General features: G+C 41.9%; 2 protein-coding genes across 7 annotated transcripts; both read right to left on the reverse strand.

Moving 5' to 3' along the window:
* Window positions 1-2147: 2147 nt before the first annotated feature.
* LOC136856182 (uncharacterized) lies at window positions 2148-14408 on the reverse strand. 4 transcript variants are annotated; one of them, XM_067133852.1, is made up of 6 exons: window positions 13944-14408; window positions 8840-8923; window positions 6614-6742; window positions 5848-5988; window positions 5642-5675; window positions 2148-5389 (listed from the first exon to the last, which is right to left on the reverse strand). In XM_067133852.1, exons 1-6 carry the CDS (start codon window positions 14295-14297, stop codon window positions 2838-2840), a joined length of 3294 nt encoding a protein of 1097 aa, XP_066989953.1. In that variant the 5' UTR covers window positions 14298-14408; the 3' UTR covers window positions 2148-2837. The 4 variants fall into 4 exon arrangements, with proteins under 4 accessions (XP_066989953.1, XP_066989955.1, XP_066989956.1 ...); XM_067133854.1 differs by lacking the exon at window positions 13944-14408 and adding an exon at window positions 12697-12775; XM_067133855.1 differs by lacking the exon at window positions 13944-14408 and adding an exon at window positions 10855-11496.
* A 2515-nt stretch (window positions 14409-16923) lies between these two features.
* Window positions 16924-21098, reverse strand: LOC136855978 (uncharacterized). 3 transcript variants are annotated; one of them, XM_067133529.1, is made up of 4 exons: window positions 20403-21098; window positions 18930-19330; window positions 18189-18353; window positions 16924-17539 (listed from the first exon to the last, which is right to left on the reverse strand). In XM_067133529.1, exons 2-4 carry the CDS (start codon window positions 19112-19114, stop codon window positions 17113-17115), a joined length of 777 nt encoding a protein of 258 aa, XP_066989630.1. In that variant the 5' UTR covers window positions 19115-19330; window positions 20403-21098; the 3' UTR covers window positions 16924-17112. The 3 variants fall into 3 exon arrangements, with proteins under 3 accessions (XP_066989630.1, XP_066989629.1, XP_066989628.1); XM_067133528.1 differs by lacking the exon at window positions 18930-19330 and adding an exon at window positions 19392-19617; XM_067133527.1 differs by lacking the exon at window positions 18930-19330 and adding an exon at window positions 19392-19639.
* Window positions 21099-22204: the final 1106 nt, after the last annotated feature.

Below are 22204 nucleotides of genomic sequence, written 5' to 3' on the forward strand. Positions count from 1 at the left end.
ACCAGTGTCAGTGAAGACTGAAGTGCCTGAGATCCCCACACTTAAAAGATAAATCTTGCTGGACGTGACAAGATTCTTCGGTCAGCCGATCAGTTTTAGCAAAGGTAATAAAGTATGACAAATGTTGAAGTGAGGACTGAAGTCACCATTATTACCATGTGACTTGACCCCCCATCTCCATATAGATGGATTTTCCCCTATCTCCATATAGATGGATCTCCCCCAATCTCCATATAGATGGATTTCCAACAAAAGACCTGTGGAGTTGGCCTTGTTTTGCTTTGAGATGCAGACACGTACGTGTAGAAGGAAAGAATTTTACAGGCAAATGAGTCCCAAGACAACAGTGTTATCTGCGGTTACCCCAGACTAGGACCATCTTTGAGGAGCAACTCATTCCTGCAGAGACAGTAAGACAATGGCTATTCTCCAGGAAGAGTTTATTGATGCTGTGCTAGTCCCGTACTTAGCAGAGAACAAGCCAAGGGCCAGAAGTCCGTACGGAAAGGTAGTTGATCGCAGCATTAGTCTTCCATCAGGAACCTATTTGCAAGGATCCATGACGAACTGGGAAGTCCATAACACAGACCTGTGACTTCTTTAGGTATCCAAAGATCATCAACCAAATCTGTCATGTTTCAGGAGTAGCGAGGTTTCTAGTGATAGAGGAGGTGGCAAACATGAAGAACAAGGTACATTAGAGGCTCCACGCTTCTACAAACCTTTTGAGATTCCTTTCACGTCAAGTAAACGTCATGTTAGCCAACAAAATCTGGTGACATCAGAATTCAATGAAGTTATCTGAAGAGCATTCATGCTAATTTCAACTTAAAATTTTTATTTTTTGTTGTGCAATAATGTACAAATGTGCAGCTTCAAAACCACACTCCATAAACTTACAGCAAGCAGTGAAATAAAAATAGTGTTGTGCCCATAAGCAGTTAGATGATGATTTGCCACAGATGAGTTTTGGAATCCCTTAGAATCTCAAAGGGTTCAACTTCATTTCACAGCCGCAAAGTTATTGACATTTCTTTAAGGAGCTCTCCTCTGAGTCCCTTCAATTGGGAATAGTATTTGTTTCACATACGAAATAAGAAAGCAATTTCTCACTGGCAAAATAGATGGCTTTACATGTAGAGATAGTCAAGCATTTATGTCAGCTGACATCCCTGTAAACATTAGTTTGATGATGGAATACTAGTGGCAAATACACCAGTAGACACCACTGGAAAAGCTGATGTGACAGTCAAGGAATGATGAAAAGGAGACGAACAGTCCGTCATTCCATTTTGTAACACCTCGAAGAGATGGAAGTGTTGGATATCAGAGGAACTGTTGAAAGTAAAGGGAAGCATCTCTGTAACAAAGTACAAGACAGTGGTAGTTTTACCAGCCCACTGAATCAAATCACTTCAACTTTCAGGGGCTCACCACCCCATAGAAGAAAAACCTGACATAAAAATATTATGATGCATGTTGCATAATGTGCAGTAAAGGATGAATGAATGCCTGATGTCCAAGACCTACCCCAAAAATCAATCATCGTGGGCCACGCAACTAACTTGTTACTCATTTGAACTCAAGAAAAGTTAATTGCCCTCAAAGGAAGTATTCCTAGTGTTGTAAAATTAGTTCATGTGCAAGACAAGCAAAGGGGTTTAGAGGATGGTAAAAATCCAGTAACCAAGAGGAACTTTGTGGCATTTGAGTCCAACCACACTGTTAGCCTAAGTCGAATGGAATGAAATATAAAACTTAGGCGACAGGTCAAGCGCTGGGATGTATGGGATCATTCATGCTGAAAGAGAAATTGAGAGCAAAATGGTTTTAAAAGGTGTTACAGGAAGAAAACCTTGCAGTTGTACTATGCAGCAGTTGTTAGGAGAAGATGGAAGAAAGAGAATAGGAAATGAAGTAAAGTAAAAGGAAAGAAAGGGGTTGCAGCTAGGGGGGGGACTGACAGGACACTGCAAAGAACCTTAAGTAATGCCTACAGTGTGTTAAGTCTTTTTATCCACCTCCCACAAATCAGTGAGTGCACCTTTCATCGACCACAATAAACTTGAGCAAAACCTCCATTCGGGGAAACTCTTGGAAATAAATAAGTCTTTGAAAGGGAGCCTTAGCATCAAAAAAATAACATGGAATAGTACAAAATATAATTCTTTTTCCTTCAAAAATATTTACAGTTACCTAAAATAATTTTCTAGCACAAAAGATACTATCGTACAGCTCCAATATAAAAGTGGAATAAGTTACAGAAACAAAAACATCACATCAGTTGGCAGCTACTACAATTCACCATTGTATGGCGCACACGTTACAGTTTAATTTGTACACGGTCCTATTGTCCAACTAAAATACCATCTGGAAATTTACGCCTGCTGTAACCAACAGCACTTCGCGACGGGGTGCGAAACGATCACAACTTAAGGATTCTAAACTGAGGTTGAAAGAGAGGGGTTATGTCGAACCCTAGACGATAACCTACACAAATAATGCAGCTAAAACGACGTAACTACTGTATTCCAAAAGTTTAATATTACGTCCTTAAGATTAAGCCTTCACTCACAGAGTGACTTGCATATTAATTTGCTCAATTTCATATCTCCACAGTCTCGTCCACTAATATCTACTATGTCACTTTTGTATTTTTGGCTTGCCCACAGTCACCTGCATCTTAACTTACTGTTGCTTGCAACACATACACACACAACTGAATTTGAGCAAAAGTAAAGGAATGGGAATCTGCACAGAGTTATGTAATAGTCACGTGCAAAATTCTATGCAAATTCCATCCGATCTGTTGTCACGCCACTGACAAAGTACTTCCCTCAAAACGGCAGCTTTTTGAAAGTGTCGAATCCTATGACATCTCTTACCCAGAAGTCTTCGGGCAAAATTATCACCTCGTCAAACTTCTGGGTGCCTTGCACTACTTTCAACTTTGGTAAATTCAACTTGTACTTCAGCACGTCTTCGTGCGAATACGAGTCGAGAATGATGGAAGTGCGAGACTGAACTAGCTTTTGAATTTCGCTCTTCGCCAACGACATATCTGGATTTTCCGCCAACTCTTCCTTGACGGTACGTTCAATTTCGAACCTGATGAGATCTGCGTTCCCTAGCTGATGACTGAGCTCCAGAAATATCCACCGGAAACACACGCCGTACATCCGAGCAAAGTCGCTCATGTAGTAGAAGTTGCTTTTGTTACGGTACTTGTTCGTAGGACTGTCTGAAATGATGTTGATTTTCTTCTTGCCAGCCTTGACTATACTGAGCAGTATCTTCTCTAACCCTGCCCAGATACCCGACGTTGAATAGTCCTTATTTTCTGAGACTGCTGCAAGAGCTTGCTCACAATTCTGACTCCAGAGATACCCCGTGAGAAACGTAAATACCGCCGCAGGTTCCGAGGGACCAGAGTCTGTTCCAGGGCTGCGATACAAAGAGAGAGGGGAACATTCAATGTGTAAGGTAACTTCGTCGGCACAGTGCAGGCCACGGTCTCGTGCCAACTTGGCTGCATGGTACTGATAAAAAGACCTCTGAATATGAGACTTCAACATGCTCAGCTCCTCCAAGAACTTCGTAACCACAGCAGTAATGGGCTCGCTCGCAGTCCGTCGTTTGGCGTTGATCGTTCCACTCGAGTTTCTCTCCCACGCGTCGTAGGTGAAAAACTGGCGGCTGTCCCTCAACTCTCTCAGCTGTACCATGAGCATGTTTTCTTTGGCGTCGTCATGCAGAATGTCCCCGAGTTCGATGCCATCCATTTTCAATATTCCCTCAGAAATCATCTTCTCAAATTTCAGTTCAGGGTTTATGCACGGCAAGCAGGGGCAGAATTTCCACTGCCAAGCGTGAGGTTTGATGACGTTCTGAGGCACGTAACTACAAAACGAAGCGTACGAACATACGTTGCCATTCTCCGCTTCAAATTGCTTGTGGAGGATTGGAAGGTAGTGCATTCGGTATCGTACCGAGGTCATTGAATTTGACATGGCGTACGGAGAAGTTGTGCTGATTTTAGAGACGTCGTCGCGACACATAAATTCTTTCACCAGCTTTGGAATATCCGAAGGACTCGGATTATTCTTACCCTGATTGGAGAAATAGTTAGTTGTGGAGTTGTCAGAGGTGGTCGCCGACGAGCTCTCCTGGTACGGTTCCATCTTGATGCGACTCAAGACATTCCACAGCATGTGGGATGTGGCAATGTGAATCTCTGGTTTCGTCTCTTTTTCCTCCGCTTTTATGTTTATGTGGGGTATTTCCTCCCTGGGTTCCCCTCCGTTCGATGTGGAAGGAGCTTCTAAGCCCCTGTCACCCTCCAGTTTCCTCTTCTTTATCAAAATCCTCTTCTTTTCAATCTTATCTTTGATTGGCACTTCGCCTGACTCCTCCAATTTCTTTCTCTCCAAAGCCTTCTGGGCTTTTATTTCTCGGAGCTTTGCCATCTTAGCCTTCATTTCCAACTCGTCATATGGCTTGTGGGTCTTCATTTTCATTTTTAGCCGCTTCACCTTTGTCTTCTTGATCTTAAACTCATCCGTTTTATCGCTGTCCTCGTTGTTAACTCTCTCGAGGGCTTTCATTGCCTTAATTTCACGAAGCCTGGCCATCCTCAACTTGGCCTCCAGCACCTTCTCGTAATCTTCGCCATTCATGCACTCCTCCGGCTTCGGGATCTTGAGCGGTTTCATTTTGGGCCTCGGTACTTCAGGGTCAAGGTTCAGCTTCCTCTCGAGAGCCTTCTGGGCTTTGATCTCTCTCAGCCTGGCCATCCTCAGCTTATTCTCCAGTTCTTTTTGGTAGTCCACGACCCCAGACCTCTTCTGCTCGAGAGCCTTTTTCGCCTTGATTTCACGCAGACGGGCCATCCTCATCTTCATGGCCACCAATGTTTCTTTCTTCCTGTCACCGTCTTCGACACTTAAAGCGAGGGAATTCTTCCCTTCGGAGCCCAGTTTAGAATATTTGATGCCAGCGGTTGGGTCGTCCATGACTTCGGTCACGCTGCCCCCGTACTGCATCTTCTTCATCTCGTGTCGCCTTTGCCGCCTCCTGATGTTCATCAGGGAATTCTGGATCCTGAGCATCTTGCCTCGTTCCTCATCGAGGCGCGCCTGCATCACCTTGATGTTGACTTTGCACCGCATCAAATGGGTCTCAAACTCTCGCCTGCGCCTGGCCAAATCTGCGTCGGTCATTCGCTTGTGTCTCCAGCCGAATTCTTCCAGGTCGTCTTTGAAGGCTGCTGCGTTCTCGACCGTTACCATCAGCCCGTCATCCATGTCATCATCAACGTCTACTTCGTAGGGGACGAAGTTCCTCAGAATCTTTCTCGTGTACCCGTACGGCTTTTGCTTCCATTTCCTGCCTGGAAAATTAAATTAAAATGCCATACAGTTCACAAAACAGTAACCTTATTTGTAAGAAGTTACTGACACACTTAGTTTTATGCCATACAGTTCACAAAACAGTAACCTTATTTGTAAGAAGTTACTGACACACTTCATTAAAACTATCTATAAAAATGTGACACAGAATTATCGCTATTTTGAGAATAACATGCAATTGGACTATAGCAGACGCTCACAATAATACAATCCACATTCCACCAGCTTCTTACCTTTGTTTGGGTACTTCTGAATAGGTGAGACATCCTGAAATCACAACAAAAAAAATGTAACAGTTATCTCAGAAGTTACAAATACATTTCAATGTCTGATACTACAATACAAGTGTTCATTTTTAATATCTGTGCTCATCTTTAATGTAGGAGCGTAGAAGGATCAATTTCACAGAACTAAATGTGTTCTCAGATGTCGCCCTCACCATGATGTCCTCGTGAGAATTGTTGAGTTTCTCGACGTAATCAAAGGGGTCGCTGTTGTCTTCCAGCTGGATCGCATCCTCGAGCTCAATGTCGTCGTCATTTTCGCCGATGAGGGTGACGCCGTCTGATATCCAACATGGCTGTGAAAGGCATACATCAGGTTAATCTCATCTAAAAGTAGTTACTGAGATCAATAAGAGAGCATTAAAACAAGGGATTCAAGTCATGCACAGTATTCCCCCCCCCGAGTCATTTGGGTTCAAAACCTAACTTAAACTAATCTAGGTCAACCTAGCCTACCATAAGGGTGGAATGGAATATAAAATTTAAAGGCCGAGCACTGGGAAACTATGAGGACGTTCAGCGCTGAAGGGAAATTGAGAGTAAAAAGGTTTAATGGAAGGTGCAACGGGCGGAGAACCTCGTAGTTGCACTATGGAGCAATTATTAGGAGAGGGTCGAAAGCAAGATGGAAGAAGGAGAATTTGAATGGAGGTACAGTCAAAGGAATGAAAGAAGTTGCAGCTAGGAGCCACAGGGATGCTGGAAAGGACCTTAAGTGATGCCTACAGTGCAATGCGTGGGACACACCGACAGCACAACCCCTACCTACGAGGGACAATTGTCCTACGCATGAGCTTTCTATGGGCACCGTATTCCACAGACTTAACTTCAAGTCTGATAAGCAGAAGGTAGCTCATTATACAGCGCTGTTTAGTTAGCATTTGTCAAACATAAAGAACACTGCCATAATGCATCGCTTACACTTCCAGTATCTGTGATGTTGTCTTCGTAAAAATCATATGGTTCCTCTTTGATTTCAAACTCGGGTAGTATCTCCACACTATCTTCCGCCAAGGGGTCGCTTAGTGGGTCGTGCACGTTCCTCTCGTCCTGAAAAGTGATAACGAAACGCAATGAGAATAATGGAATACATTACATATTAAGAGCTGGTAATACAGTTCTGTAAAGTTATTTAAATCTGTGGTCCCTCATAGGACTATTTTTTCATACAATCCTCTCCGACTGTGCCCTGAGTAATTTTGTTAGCATGCAATACTTTGCTTCCATGAAAAGTAGAAAGCAAGACAGTTCATTGTAAAATGTGCTGTACAAAAATAGAATGCAGAAATGAACTTGGTGACATCAACAAGCTGCCATAAACCAATGAGTAGTATCTCTGAAACAAACCTTGGCAAATTTTGACTTGCATCTCCAACAACTGCATGAAAAATTTTAGTAACATACGTGTACTAAATAAAAAAAAATAACAGAAATCAACTTCAGTGACAGAACAATCCTATTTCTAGTGCAAACTTGTAGGCCCAAGAGGTACATCCGTTTAAGAAATAAGTAACAGTATTCTTGGTGTTTTTCACACAGACACCACAAACGTAAACAAACATTTTGGAACAGGTGAGTGAGCAAGATCCAGTCCTCTTTAGGCATTAGTAAAAACTTTTCCTAGGGCAAAGAAAAGCCTCCTTTTTCTTCCTATCCTAAAAAGTCGTTAGGCGCAGGAATAACAACAGTCTATGAAAAGAAAAAACACACCCACTACCAACAGTTTACTTATTCCGGAAGATGCAAATCCCAGTGAGAAAGATTTTTGTCAAAGCAAGCACTTGTAAAGAAGGTTACTTTTGGGGTTCATATAGTTCACTTAGCAATTTGGGCTGGGTACCACTTCACAGGCACAAATTATTTGGAGTAGAGCAGGAAATATACCACACCAATATGAAAAAATAATAAAAGGAAAGATTAAAAGTACCACTGAAGGTACAAAAAGGTGACAAAAGACCCCTGAGATAAAGAGATGTCAAAAAAAAAGCATATGAAAGAGACATACACCCTCTTACAGTGTGTCAATTTCATCCAGATCACTTTCATATCTTACCATACCCAAGCCGGTTTAGCCGAAACCCAGGCACTGTCTGTCTGTTATCTAGAGAAATATGGTTAGGAGGTGTGTCTTACAGTGATGCTCTGTATCATACTGCACACTGTACTTGAGAGATAAGATAGACAGTTACGCCAGGGAGAGAGGACTTCGAATATTATCTCAATATTTTTCCAACTTGGCATTGTTGTTCAGAATTTGATTTGCTTGTCTTAAATATCTATTTAGGTTTAGGCAATAATCAGAGGGCTAGTAATTCATACTATAATCGTAGTTTTCCCACTGCCACTCAGTTACACTGAAGGAATTTAATGCAAACTAAGCACAAAGTAAGCAGAATTAAGAGTGTTTATACATTTATATAGCAATAAGTTAGGTATGTTACATAGCACATTAGACAAGAGTGTTCAATACACATAACCATCACAACATTTCTGAAATAGGGTGTCCCTTTACGGAGTTAGACATGCCACTCTGTCTTACCCGACGAGCAATAGTTCTAGTCTTGCTGGAGGTCCTTAGTAAAAGGTGAAAACTGGAGCAATGAAAAATTTTGGACAGCTAAAAAGCCGTAGACCAAACAGAACGGATAAAAACTAAAAGGCAGAGAGCTACATAGCTGGTAGAGTAAGAGAGGATGGTAGGAAAAGCCCTTGGCAGCTAAAAAAAAAAATCCCCGACCATACAAAAATGTATTAGCATTTAACATATTCCACCACGCAGTAGCTAAAATACATACTATATAATAGTGTTGTGCCACATATTCTGAACCAGTAAAAAAATCCAGCACAATATATTACAATGTACATTACACAAGTGAGAAACCACAAAATCTCTTCCATATTCAATGCAAAAAAAATCTAAAATCAGATAAGAACAAACTAATGATAAATTATAAGACAAAACTACTAAAATAGGCCATGCATAATATCAAATATCTCTATCATTATATTTTTAAAATCTCAAATGGCAAATATGTTTATTACTCAGATATATACACAGACAGGCGGAAAGAAAGGCTCTTGTGAGATGTGTCTGGACATTATAGGCTAATGCGAATTAATGGGTTTGTGCTGAAATACAGAACTCACATTATCACGATCCATGTCAGCACCGCTGTTTGAACAGTTGACGGTGCTTGCTGCATTGGAGACAGTCGGGACGTCATTCAAGACCTGAAAATGTTAAAACTGTCAACATTTTTTATGGTTTGTGATAAACAATAGGCTTATTTAGACCTTGGGTATTATACAGACGTTTGAGTGCCTGTTACTACGTGGCCATTATGTTGTGAAAGGGATATCAAGCACTCAATTATTTAACTAAATTTATCTCTATTTCTTTTCAGGTTTAGTGGATTGTGGAATAAATAGACCAAGCTAGACAAACTCATTAGTTTAAGAAAAACACCACAGTAAAATGTCCATTAAGACCAGACCCAACCAACTACTGTTTATGAACACTTTGATAAGCAAAACACTAATGGCAACACTCATTCATCTAAAGGTAGGTAACTACAAAAATTTTTCCCTAACAAGATGTTTGTGTTTCACAAACATCCTTTTTGGCAGGTATTTGTAGTATGTGCAAGGTTGCATTCATGTCATCAGAAATGTCTTCATTAGTAATGTATGCTTGCCACATAGTTTTCATCTTATATTTCTGAAGTTACAGCTAATTGTATGGGATTTAAGGCCATAATTTCGCCTTTTAATTAGCATACATATTCTTTATTTTCTGCTTTAGTTGGGGAAAGGGAGGGAACAACCTTGAAAATCAAACATCCCACTGAGAAGACCCCAGAGTAGGCTAACCTAGGCCACTCAGTCCCCCTGCAATCATTCCATATTAATTAATTATATTACAGTACTGTATATGTCTTTAACATATGAACTGCATATTACAGCATGGTTTTAAATGACTGCAATTGCAGTTGTTGCAAGAAATATATACTGTACACCAGACAGATGCACGAAGTACAACTAATTTCTTATAGCCACACACTGTACAGTAGTTTATCTGCTAAACTAATCAGGTACACATTCAGATAGTGTCTCTCATCTTGCATAAATTGTTTGTTTGTGCTTCCAAGTTTCTAATGATGATGTTGGGTTTATTTCTGCCAATCAGGAGATGGCAAATGGGAATTTCATACCTTATAGCAGTTTTCTCAAAACTGGAATACTTCCAAGGCTTTCGTCTTCGGTCCTGAGGTTGTCACAAAAAATCTGCTATTAATGTTGCTAATTATCGATAGTTATTGATGAGGAAGTAGGCTGTGAGGTTATTTTCTGTTTATCTCAATTCTAAAAATTTGCAGTGATTGTGGTGGCCGAGTCAAGGGAATTTCAACAAAAAATTGAACCATGGAACAACTGTAGCCTATATGAAGGAACAAAAACTTATCATTTTTTACGAGAACAAGTTTAAATTAGAATAAGGGAAATGTGGGGAGGTTGTGTGATGGTAATTTCTGCCATCTGTCACAAACCTAAACATCTGCCATAATTGTGGCAGCCTTGTGAAAGGCATTTCCACATGAAATTACGAGCCGTGGAACATCTGTAGACTATACGAAGGACCCAAAACCTAATGTTTCTCAGGGAAGCAATTTTAAGTTATAATAATGGAGGTACGGGGGGTAGGGGTCCCCCTCATTCTCCCCCCACCCTGTAATAATGGAATTTCCATGAGAAATCAAGAGCTACAGAATACTTGCAGCCTTTATAAAGGACCTAGAACTTAGCGTTTCTGTTGGGGGGGGCAAATGTATATTGGACGAAGGGGGGGTTTGGGGTAGGGGTATGGGGCGAGATCCGGCCCACGCCCCTCCCCCAGCCGCTGAAATACGGCAGGGCATGATACCCCAATCAAGCTTGCCTTAACCTAACCTACACTACAGGGCATTTGACCAGGGATATTGATATTGCCAAGATATAAACTTAATAACTGGCCATAATTAAGCCAAACGTCACTAATAATATATATACACATAAACGCTTCCATTATGAGGACCCCAAGCTTAAGCTTACCCCAAGCTCGGACGAAGCGGCAAATCAAGCTTGAATTACGTCGAATAACCAAAGCTTTAAAACCGAAAGCTTACCTTCTCCCTCATGCTGAACGAATTCGCGAATCGCCGAAGCCCTTTAGACGAATAATGACGAATTATCACGAATTCTCATATCGACACCATTGAAGAAGAGATACGGACGTCGCTTTGTTTACAACCGTAGTTCGCCTCAGCGGCCACCAGGTGGCAGCACCGTGGCGCCATTAAATTAATATATTTGAGGCTTGAAATGAAAGATAACGTTATAAATCGTTTATTAAATAATTTACGGATATTTTTCACGAATAATTTCGGATATTTAACGACGAATTCTCGCATCGACGTCATTGAAGAAGAGTCGGTTCGACGTCGCTTTGTTTACATCGGCAGTTCCCGTCGTGGCCGCGAGAGGGCAGCAGCCATTTTACGTGAATCTTCTACGAACCAACGATCCGAAGCTTTTGAAACGCTTTTTTTTAATAGGTTTCTTGGGCCTTTGAGAGGTTGCAGTCGTGTCGAAAATTTACCTTTAAGGTCATTTATGCTAATAAGGTAATAAGCGTAATTATTTTAGGGAAATATGAGGTAATAATGATTAATAAAGGCAGGTGTTTCGAGTGACTCCCGTCTCGTGTAGAGACCGACTGAGACTGTGATTATGAAGTGCATCATTCATTGATCTTTTACGAAGGCTGGGGTGTCTTTTGGGGGTTTATGTGCGACAGATGCATCTCTCTCTCTCTCTCTCTCTCTCTCTCTCTCTCTCTCTCTCTCTCTCTGTGTGTGTGGCCTTGATTTAGCACCTGCATATATAAATTTGGCTCAGACCACAACATACTGCACAAGACCCATTCATTAACAAACATATACTCTCTCTCTCTCTCTCTCTCTCTCTCTCTCTCTCTCTCTCTCTCTCTCTCTCTCTCTCTCTCTCTCTCACTGTGGCCTTGATTTAGCACCTGCATGATATAAGATTTATTCATTTGGCTCAGACCATAACAATACTGCACAAGGCTCATTTATTAACAAACATATACTCTCTCTCTCTCTCTCTCTCTCTCTCTCTCTCTCTCTCTCTCTCTCTCTCTCTCTCTCTCTCTCTCTGTGTCCTTATCCAGAAATTTCAAGAAAGACTGAAAGTAGAGGTGAGAAAATCTGAAAAAGTCAGTTTCAAAGAAGCCAGTGCCACAAAGGTTGATCGCCTGCAACAAAAAATGAAGAACAGAGGCCGGCAGAGAGACGCACCTGGAGGGAGATAAAAGAAATTCTCCGACATAGAATTGCAGTCCTTGCAGACGTCACAGACAAATTGAAAACATTACAACAAGAGAAGGGAGTCAGACGGGAGGCCATATGCAAAATCACAAACGCCATTACGAGGGCAGTCAGACTAGACACTCGAAGAAACTACACAACCTGCGTGGTGGAAGAGTAAGGAGTGAACAGCAAAAAGGTATCTTCAGTGTGACTGGAGCAGTGGTTACTGATGACCAATGTGAGCTATGGTCAATCTGCCACGACGTCGGAAGAACAAATAAGCAGGAAAACCTAAAAAACAGAAAAATTGATTGACATCTTGTAACACTGTGGCAAGATCAACACGGAAGGTGGATGCACTGAAGAGCTGCTGAACACAATCAGAGTATTGATAATATTTTACTCTGGGTTTAAAGCGAGCTGCCAAGGAGCTTTGAAACGATAAAGACAGGTGACAGAACAGCATTTTAAACGACACAACGAACTTCATTGAATGGCACGGCTAGCAAAGGAGGCCCAAAAGTCCCATAAAAAAAAACAATTTTCCCGAACGTCGTGGGAGACTCCAGCCCTGGATATCCACATTTAAAACTCGTCAAAAATAGCCAAGACTGAACGACATTATCGCCCCACACATACCGGTGAAACAGCTGAATTCACAGACATCTTGAAAAGTGAAAACTCGACCAAAGCAACACGGGAGTCATCTTTCAACACGACAGTGGACCATCGTTATCAGAAGAAAATACCGATAATGTAGGTTTCCGGTCCGAACATATCCCCACTCGATTTCTTTTATTATATATTTCGAATCTTCATAAAAAAAATGAAAAAAATATCCTATATATTCTTGCAAACTAATATTTATCACAATAAAAAATAAAATATATGTAAATAACTGAGGATTTTTTCTAAGTTTCAATTCTGAGAATTGCACTCAGTGATTTGAAGGGACATTTGATCCCCCAGGGCCTTGTACTAAACATGGCGAAATACATTTGACCCCACAGGGGCTAGTACTGTACTAAAACACGGCAAGGCTGTACTAGATGAATCACTGTTTCGCCATGTTTAGTGCTAGCCCTCATGTTCACAATTACCCCCAGCCAATTCATTACCAAACTGACCCAGGAATTTTGTCCCAAAATTGACCTACTAGGTTACGCCATTGAGGCGTGTGACCACGAAAGTTCATCTTCTTCCCCTTCCCCCTGTGACCTTGACCTTAATCAGGCGACCTTGGTTTGAAGTCATCTATAAAATATTGGAAGCCGTAATGAAATCTGAATGGCTGATATTATTATTATTATTAATATTATTATTATTATTATTATTATTATATTATTATTATGAGGGTTAGCTCACGTGCTTTGATACATACATACATACATACATATATATATATATATATATATATATATATATATATATATATATATATATATATTAGACAAAATGCTAATGTACCGACACACAAAAACTCAAAAACTGACCAAAATAAAGGCAAAAATTGACAAAAAATAATGAAAGTCCACATTAATGGCATCCACGTTTAAGATAAAACCAGTTTCATTTTATCGCATGCTCGCGAGAGAGAGAGAGAGAGAGAGAGAGAGAGAGAGAGAGAGAGAGAGAGAGAGAGAGAGAGAGGTTTAAGGTGAGATCGCGTCTGGGTGCTTCATTTGATTCGAACTGTCTCGAAGCATTTCTTTTACAAAGCCCCAGTTCGCCCATCCCCCAGCCCCCACAACGCCTGGTGGTGCTCTCTCTCTCTCTCTCTCTCTCTCTCTCTCTCTCTCTCTCTCTCTCTCTCTCTCTCTCTCTCTCTCTCTCTCTCTCTCGACCAGACCTGCCCGCTCGCCCCTTCTTGCCTGCTTGCCACTCACCAACCCCTCTGGTGGAACTGCCGTCGACTCCTCCATAATAATCTCGCCTCTGCTGTTCCTTCTGCGCCTTCTGCAGATGCCCAGCGAGGGGACGGCGTTCTCCCGGAGCAGCCTCTTCCTCCGGGTGCCTATGAGCTCGTGGCGGAAGTCCCTCTTGTAATCCCCGGGCAAGAAATGGTCGGAACACACCCGGCAGTACTTGTTCAGAGCGTCGCTGGAGATCTGTAAGGCGTCCAGCCACTTCTGCAGGAGCGCCGGGTTTTTCACGGGGAAGGAGTGGAACCCCACGTCTCCTCCGCCGCCATTCAGCCCCTGGGATCTATTCCTGCACCCCCAGGCGATGCATGTGACCATAATGGGCCCCTGCCGAATTTCTCATGGGCCCAGGAGGATCTCGTCGAAATGAGGGAATTTTTACCCCACTGCACCCCTACTTGGACTCTGACTGAGGCTCACTGAGCGGAGCTTTCTGTCTGAACTGTGGCCATTTGTGACGTCACGGGGATCCCTAGGGGGGTGGAGGGATGGGGGGAGGGGATGTTATCCCTGCTGTCTCCCATCTCCGTAGCCTCTTCCACCCGCCAATCCCATGGTGGGCTTCTTTCACCTTCTCTGCAGCCAGTAGCAGAAGGAGGAGGAGCAGCTGTTTGCTGGGGACATGTGAGAAAAGGGAAGGGAAGGGAGGATGCATTCATCTCAGAGAGAGAAAGAGAGGGAGAGAGAGAGTGTTCAGATCATTCTGGGAAAGAAACGCCAAATAATGAAACTCTGGGGGGTGGGACCCTCTCTGCTCTGGGAGGAGAGGACGCACTGACTAGGGTGGCCCCGCTTACAGACGTAGCCGCTGCTGCTACCACTCTCTCTCTCTCTCTCTCTCTCTCTCTCTCTCTCTCTCTCCACTTTTCTACTCTTTTCTGTTTTACTGTGCGTCTTCTTCTGCAGGAACCGCAGTGGTTAAGCTGCTGTTGAGGGCTGAATTCTGCCATTCTGTCCGTCCCCAGCTTCTGCAGGGCTTATTCTGTCCTTTTGAGGCATCGCCCCTGGGTTAGGGAGACTCTGGGGCCGAAAAAACAGACGCCAGAACGGTTCCTTATCATCATCAGATGCCACCATATTGATCCCAAGACATTTGTTGATCGGTGTGACACACAGCCTGGGGAAAGATCCCTCTTTCTCTCTCCTCAATCTCTTGCTCAGATAATACTGTCTTGCGAGTGACGATCTTCTCTGGTGATTATGCAAGTTGCTTTGCAGACTCTGCTACACAATATGTACCCCCTTCTGGCTAAAGAATACGATTGTGTTTTCCTACAGCGGCCTACAGTAGGCTCAGTGTGAGGTTTCACTGCAGAAATTGTGTTTTTCTACAGCAGTTCTCAGGCCGTGTCACAAGATCGTGGGAAAACGAGAGAGTTTAGTAACAGCTCCTCTATATTCTTGGCCATTTCGGATCAATACAGTAAGAATATTAACAACTTATCAAGTTACCAAAGACAGAACTAAAAAAAAAAAAAAAAAGATTTTATATAAACTTGACTTCACCTGGGCACTTTTGATTGTCACTTTATCAAACCTGGACACTTACAAAAACTGTTCGTATATCTGGCCATAACCATTGCAGAGACAGTATTTTGTTAACCAGAGAATCAATATTTAGTCAATACTTTAACACTTCAGAGAAAAAACTGTTTTATCTACAGAAACTTCTCAATAATGTCACTCTTCAATCAATATTCCTCAAACCCACTTATTCCAAAGTTTCTCCCGACGAAGGTTTGAATATCTTTCAGAAATGTACTTTTGGTCAATAAATCTGCCCCTTGAGGTATTAGGCCTACGTGAAGCTAGTCTATTGCCAGCTTCTAAAATTATTTTGGTCGTGTTAAACCACTAGAAAAATCAGAATGATTCCTAGAACGCTTTTTCAGATAGCTAACAAGTCATTTTGCTCTGAGTGAAAGTTAACTTATTGATCGGTTTGGTTTTCTGTGCTGTCAGCATCTGAAGAAGGAGTCTTATTATTAATATTATCATTATGAATTATTATTCACAGAGCAAACTTCATGTGGAACGAACCAAAGCACCAACTGACTTGCGCAACAGAATCCGTCAGAAGTTCATGCAGTACACATTTTGAAGAACAACTTCCATATCTCTCAGTTATCAGTTGTTTGCGTTCATATCTCGTCCTAGAAAGCACAGAGGGTAGAAGCCACTTAATCTCCAGTAGAATTAGAAGCAAAACGAAGATGAATAAAGACGAAACGATAAGAAGAACAAAAAGTGCAATAAACCAACTGGTTGACAATACAAGGCTTCCCACACGCTGTGCACAAGACAAGAGTTGCCTGGCTGTATGCTCTGACCTTGGCTCTCTCTCTCTCTCTCTCTCTCTCTCTCTCTCTCTCTCTCTCTCTCTCTCTCTCTCTCTCTCTCTCCGTCGAAGGCAAAGTGATCTTTAATGAATAAAACAACGCCTTTGTCCGTTCTTTTCGTCATGCTTTTATCACATATCTCCTTTCCCAATTGGCATAGCCAGTACTAGTCTCAGAATATTTCGCAAAAAAAAACAAAGAAAAACAAAACACAAGCATTCATAGACCATTTATAGACCGGAAATGCTTTGTGTGTCATCGTGCAGCTTTAGTTTATCTACTTTTTGTTTATATATATGTAAATAAACTCCAGTAAACAAAATAAACAAAAACATTCTAATTATTGTCTGAAACCTCCCATCTTTGAAGACGAAATGTCTTTCACTGTAATCATGATATTTTAATAAACCTCCCTGGGTTCGATTCTCAGGGGGAGAGGCAGAATGATGAAGAAACAGTCCATTTAAACCTTTTATTCGCATCTGTTTTCCTCAGCAGTAAATTGGGTACCTGAGAGGTAGCTGACACAGGTGGGTTTCATGTGAGGTGGAGGTAAGGTTTATATATATAAACCCATTTCCAGAGTTATACTTAATAATTAAACATCACATTTGAAGTATTTTATTCAGGATTTTATCAAAAATACATCAGAAACATCACACAATTAATTAGAACATCGCAATTCACATCAAGTTGAATAACCACGAGTCGATGATAGACGCAAGGTCGCCATCATCAACCTGTACGAATTACGCAGAGCGTGAGGTCACGACACAAGCGAGGTCATGATGACCTCACAGGTCCAAGTCCTTTCTCGCTGGCAGACTGTCCTCCTGAGGGCCGTAGCCAACTGGTGGACTGTCCTCCACAGGACTAGAGACAGCTGGTAGACTATCCTCCAGAGGGCTAGAAACAGCAACTGGACTGCCCTCCACAGGGCTAGTGACAGCTGGTGGACTATCCTCCTGAGGGCTAGAGACAGTTGACAGCCTATCCTCCAGAGGTCTGGAGACAGTTGTGTTTTGAGGCTTATCCGAAGGCGTGGAGAAACCAAGGCCCCCATGGACGATGCTTCTGAGAGCGGCAAATACTGACACAGGACAGGTACTGTACTTGTCAGAACACCTTGCACCATGAGGGAGGTCCTCCTCCACTTCCTGCCCAGACATCTCGGCTTCGATGTACTCCTTCAGGATGGTGTAGTTGTCGCCTTGTTTCGGCCTGTGAGGAAGGAGGAGGATAGAGTCAGTGGCTGGGTTTGGTAATTTGGCTCTAGGATGCTTTTCTTGATCCTGTTTTCATCAGTTAAATCCTTTATAGAGAGGTTGGGGTAGTAACATTTTGTGTGTGTGTGTGTGTGTTTACTGTGATGAAATCCCTGTTCAGAAAATGTCCCAACATTACCTACTTCAAGCACTAACACAGAACGCTCATCGGCAGTGCATAGAATCCTCGCACAAACTCAGTGAGCCATTTACCTGTCATGCAACCACTCACTCAGAGAGCTTCCATTCCAGCACCCACCTCTTCTACACTATCCATCCACCGCCTCATATACTCATGTTTTTGGACCTGACGGTAAGTATCATCAGCCGTTATCAAGGAAGTCAGTCATGACTGGCTGTAAGCTCTTGCTTCTCACAGCCCACCAGATGCATCAACCAATCAAGAGCAAGATAGAAGGCTTGAGTGATATCGGTTGCGGATATTTAGCGTCAGGTCAAGAAAAACAAACTGCGGGTCTTACTCTCATCATCTTCTCAGTACTTCAGAATTGTAATATCATTCGACAAACTTTTCTTCCCTCAGTCACCCCACACTCTCGCCAGTTTTAGCCGTCACAAACCAATCTTAAAATCAATCAACTCACGTGAACATCAGGGTGAAGAGTTCCCCGAGCATCGAAGACCTGGAGAACCTGTTCGTCTGCAGCTCGCAGATGAACCTCAGGACGCACGAGTGGCCGTCGAAGCCGAGAGTGGATATGTTGTCTTCTATCTGCAGGAAGAGTTCCAGTTGGTCTTGCTGGATGCTCCTGAAGGAAGAAGAAGAAGAGAAATAGAATTTGAAATTCAGTGTGCAGCCGTACAGTCTTTTAGACATGCTATCATCCACCCTGGCCCCTGTATTTGCATGCAGAATGAATGTACCTTGGCCAGAGCTTTGAGATAGCACGCAGCTTACAGCTATAGGGGTTATCATATGATTCCTCTCTTATATTACAGTCATTTTTGATAGCAATATTGATAAGTGACTCTTAATCTTCATGGTAAAGACCTCTGGATTTGGCCCAACCAATGTAGACAATTAATCTAATTGTTTGTTTCACCAGGATTAAGACTCCATTTTCCTTCACCATTTTTAGTTCTCAGCAAAAATCATATTTAAAATTACTTGATTATTTAATTATCAAATTAATCATGAGCCAGAACTTTGGTCATATAAGTACATGAAAAAGTATGAATCGATAATACCTACAGTATACCTGCAAACCTTTATGTATATACACTAATATTAAGACTTGAATTACAAACACTTTTAATTTTCAGTGCTTGACCCAAATCACACAATACATCGATTCAACAACTTATCCACAAGCAAAAAGATTTACCTCGCTTGCTTTCCCGACTTGCCATTGTTCTCGTAGAACAAGTGCTCCAGGAAGAACAGCACGCCGAGGGTCACGCTGTAAAGGGCAAAGGTCTGTTTGGACCCGTTAGGTTGCTCCACTTGGTACAGAGGAGCTGAGTAAGAGAAGAAAACAGTCCCAGTCTGCTGGCCCAGCGTTGCCGACATCTCGTGCGATGTGGTGCGGTGTTCCTTGAATCGTGAACCACTCTACAGGACTACGACAGGAGGTTCTCAAAGTGAACTACCTCCCTTTTGGCTGTGCAGAGCCCTGGCGGTACTGTTCTTTGGCCCCTGAGCCACTTGGCAGGTCTACGACAAGAGATTCTCAATGTGAACTACCTCCGTCTAGGCTGTGCAGAGTTCTAGGCCATCCTGCGATCCCTGTTGAGGAGCAGAGGAGGGTGAAATTGGAAGAGTGTCAGTAATTGCCGCTTGAACTCACCTTCCACGCTTGGACTGCTTGTTGAAGACGTTGTACAGTTGGATCTGCAAGCGGAACAAGAAGGCCACGGCCGAGGACAGTTGCACGGCGTCGAACTCCTTGTCCCGCAGGGGAACCGAGAGCTGTGTCGTGATGTACCAGATCGGCCTGAACGGCCTGACTACGATGTGTGGGTTGAACAGGATGTCTATGGTCATGGTAGCTCTGAGAAAGGTCTCTGCTTGTTCTAAAAGAGAGGAAGTTTTTCTCTGTAAGGAAATCGATTAAAAATGTGGATTTAGAGACTTCTGAACGAGTAGATAAAGTGGAAAGTTAAAAAATAGCAAAATAAATGTATTGAACTTTAACAATGCAGTGATATAATTCAGTTCTCTTTTAGGCCTACTAATTGATCAAAAACTTGAGGAGTAACTAGATGACTCACTAGCCCAGCAGTGAGGGAGTTAGTTCATAGCCCTAACAAAGATGCCCTCAGGCCTAGTCAAATCTGATTGACTCCCTAATGAACTTCAAGGCCAGTGAAAGATGCTCTAGCATTTGGAGTGTAAAACAGTTGTGCCAAACTCTCCTTTATGGTGTAACTGATGCGTGAATGTTGAATGTAAATGAAAGGACGAAGCTTTAAGCTATTGAGATGAGTATGTGCTTAGTACATGTAGTATGGGAAAACAAGATTAAAAATTTTATACCCTAGAAGTGTCAGGAAGGAGGAAAGATATAGAAAGGCTTAGAGAAATGAGGTGAGTGGCTCAGTGTTTGTAGGGGGTTTTGATGTGTCATTAATGACCCTTCTTGGAAGTTTTGTTGCACTGAAGGTTCATCCACGATTGACATTTAAATTCAATTTAATGGAAATTGTTCCATGTAATCTGGTGTCTTTTCACCCTCTGAATATGGCCCAGTTGTAAAGAAACTATCCTTGATGCTGTTTAATTTGGTAAATAGTAAAAATAGTAAATAATTTCTCTAAATTTAACAAAACCTGTTTAATATATTCTGAATGAAACCTACAAAGCGACTCGGTCGATGTTATGCGAAGTCTTCGGACAAAACAATTCGGTCAATTTAAAGGAAGGGATTCACTTGACGCCAAAACGTATCCTCAGCCACACAAAGCAGATTCACTACTGATTCATTCAACTGTCCTCAAGGTTTCTTCAAGTCTAGAATAAATCACTTTAGCCAAGAGTGGGCGGAGCCTGTAAGGAAGCTCCTCCCCCTCTGAAGCGCTCATTGTCACGCCTGCCTGTCTGTGGATGGTAACTTTTCCCCTAAGAAAACACGCGCTTGGAGAGTCGTGCAGCCCTTATTAGGGTATTGTATGTTTATTGAAGTTAATATAGACGAGAGATGTCTTTTCCATAATGGTTGGCGTCCTGAGTTTGAAGTTCTCTTTCAAACTGCCCTCTTTATGCTGTGTCATGGTACACTTATAATTTTTTTTTTGTGTGTGAATTTATACCATTGGCTTTCTTTGAATAATGATGTGAATTTATATTATTGTTTTTTGTTTGTCTCCAAATAATGCTATGCATTTATACCATTGTTTTTTGTCTTTAAATAATGCTTTGCATTTGTACCATTTTTTTTTCTTTGATACTGATCCTTCTTGCCTGCCATTTTTTGCTAGTGTCATTTTGAAAGTTAATAATGATTATCTTCTATATAAGCATCCAAAACTTCAATTATTATTATTATTATTATTATCATTATTATTATTATTATTATTATTATTATTATTATTATTATTATTATTATTATTATTATTATTATGGGTTTCGTTCCTATGTATCCCCAAATCTTAAAAACTTTCTCTCTCTCTCTCTCTCTCTCTCTCTCTCTCTCTCTCTCTCTCTCTCTCCATATTGCGGGACTACTGCTAAAAGAAGAATGGGGTAATAACTTCAATATAATTATTGTTAATATTATAAATACTATTTGTAATAACACCAGCAGTTACATTCATGAGAGAGAAAATCGGAACAATTGGAATGAAACAGCATTAAATAAAAGTGAAAGTTGTTTTCCAAACGGAAAACGAAACCGTAAAATCACACCAAGTTGAGATCAATCCCCAAAATGAACTAGGAATCATTACCTCTCCCGAATTACATCGCTAGAAGCCAACGCCCACGCGGTTTGTTTACATTCGTGACGTCACGTCACGCACCTGGGAGAGGCTCCTGCATTTCTGAATAGATTCTGCATTTCTGAACGGAGACGGAACCGACCTATTGTGAGTCGCTGGAAAAACAAACAAGACACTGAGGAGGTCGTAAGAATGAGTTGACACGAAGGGGAGACTGCCTAAACGGTGGTTCCTACCCAAATTAGCTGGCGTTACCTCCTTGTAGGATGAATGAGAGGCAGGTAAGAACGGCAGAGAAACTGTCGTGTGACAAGAGACTTTTTGTAAGAGGGTGGGAAGTGGTTGAAATGTGCCTCTTCCCCCTCCTTTTCTATGGATGGGAAGTGGGTGAGTTTCACCCTTCCGTGTCGAGAAAGAGTAATTTGCTTCGATTTTCAGGCGGCCAGGATCCGAGCCATCCACATTGAGAAAGTTCGTTTGTGAAAACGGCTCTTTATTTCGTAAAATTAACATGACAGATAGATTGAAAATGTTTTCTTCTCGTACCTACAGTGACTTCTTAACCTCCCTGTTGCCTCAGTTTTTCTGCAGACATCTACAACTGTAAGCCTTTAATCCCAGTGAGGAATAAAAGAATAAAACTTTCCCCCCCTGTTGGAAGGTTCTCTCTCTCTCTCTCTCTCTCTCTCTCTCTCTCTCTCTCTCTCTCTCTCTCTGTGTGTAG

Source organism: Macrobrachium rosenbergii, chromosome 34 (assembly GCF_040412425.1).
Source record: "Macrobrachium rosenbergii isolate ZJJX-2024 chromosome 34, ASM4041242v1, whole genome shotgun sequence".
In the NCBI taxonomy this organism is placed as follows: Eukaryota; Metazoa; Arthropoda; class Malacostraca; order Decapoda; family Palaemonidae; genus Macrobrachium; species Macrobrachium rosenbergii.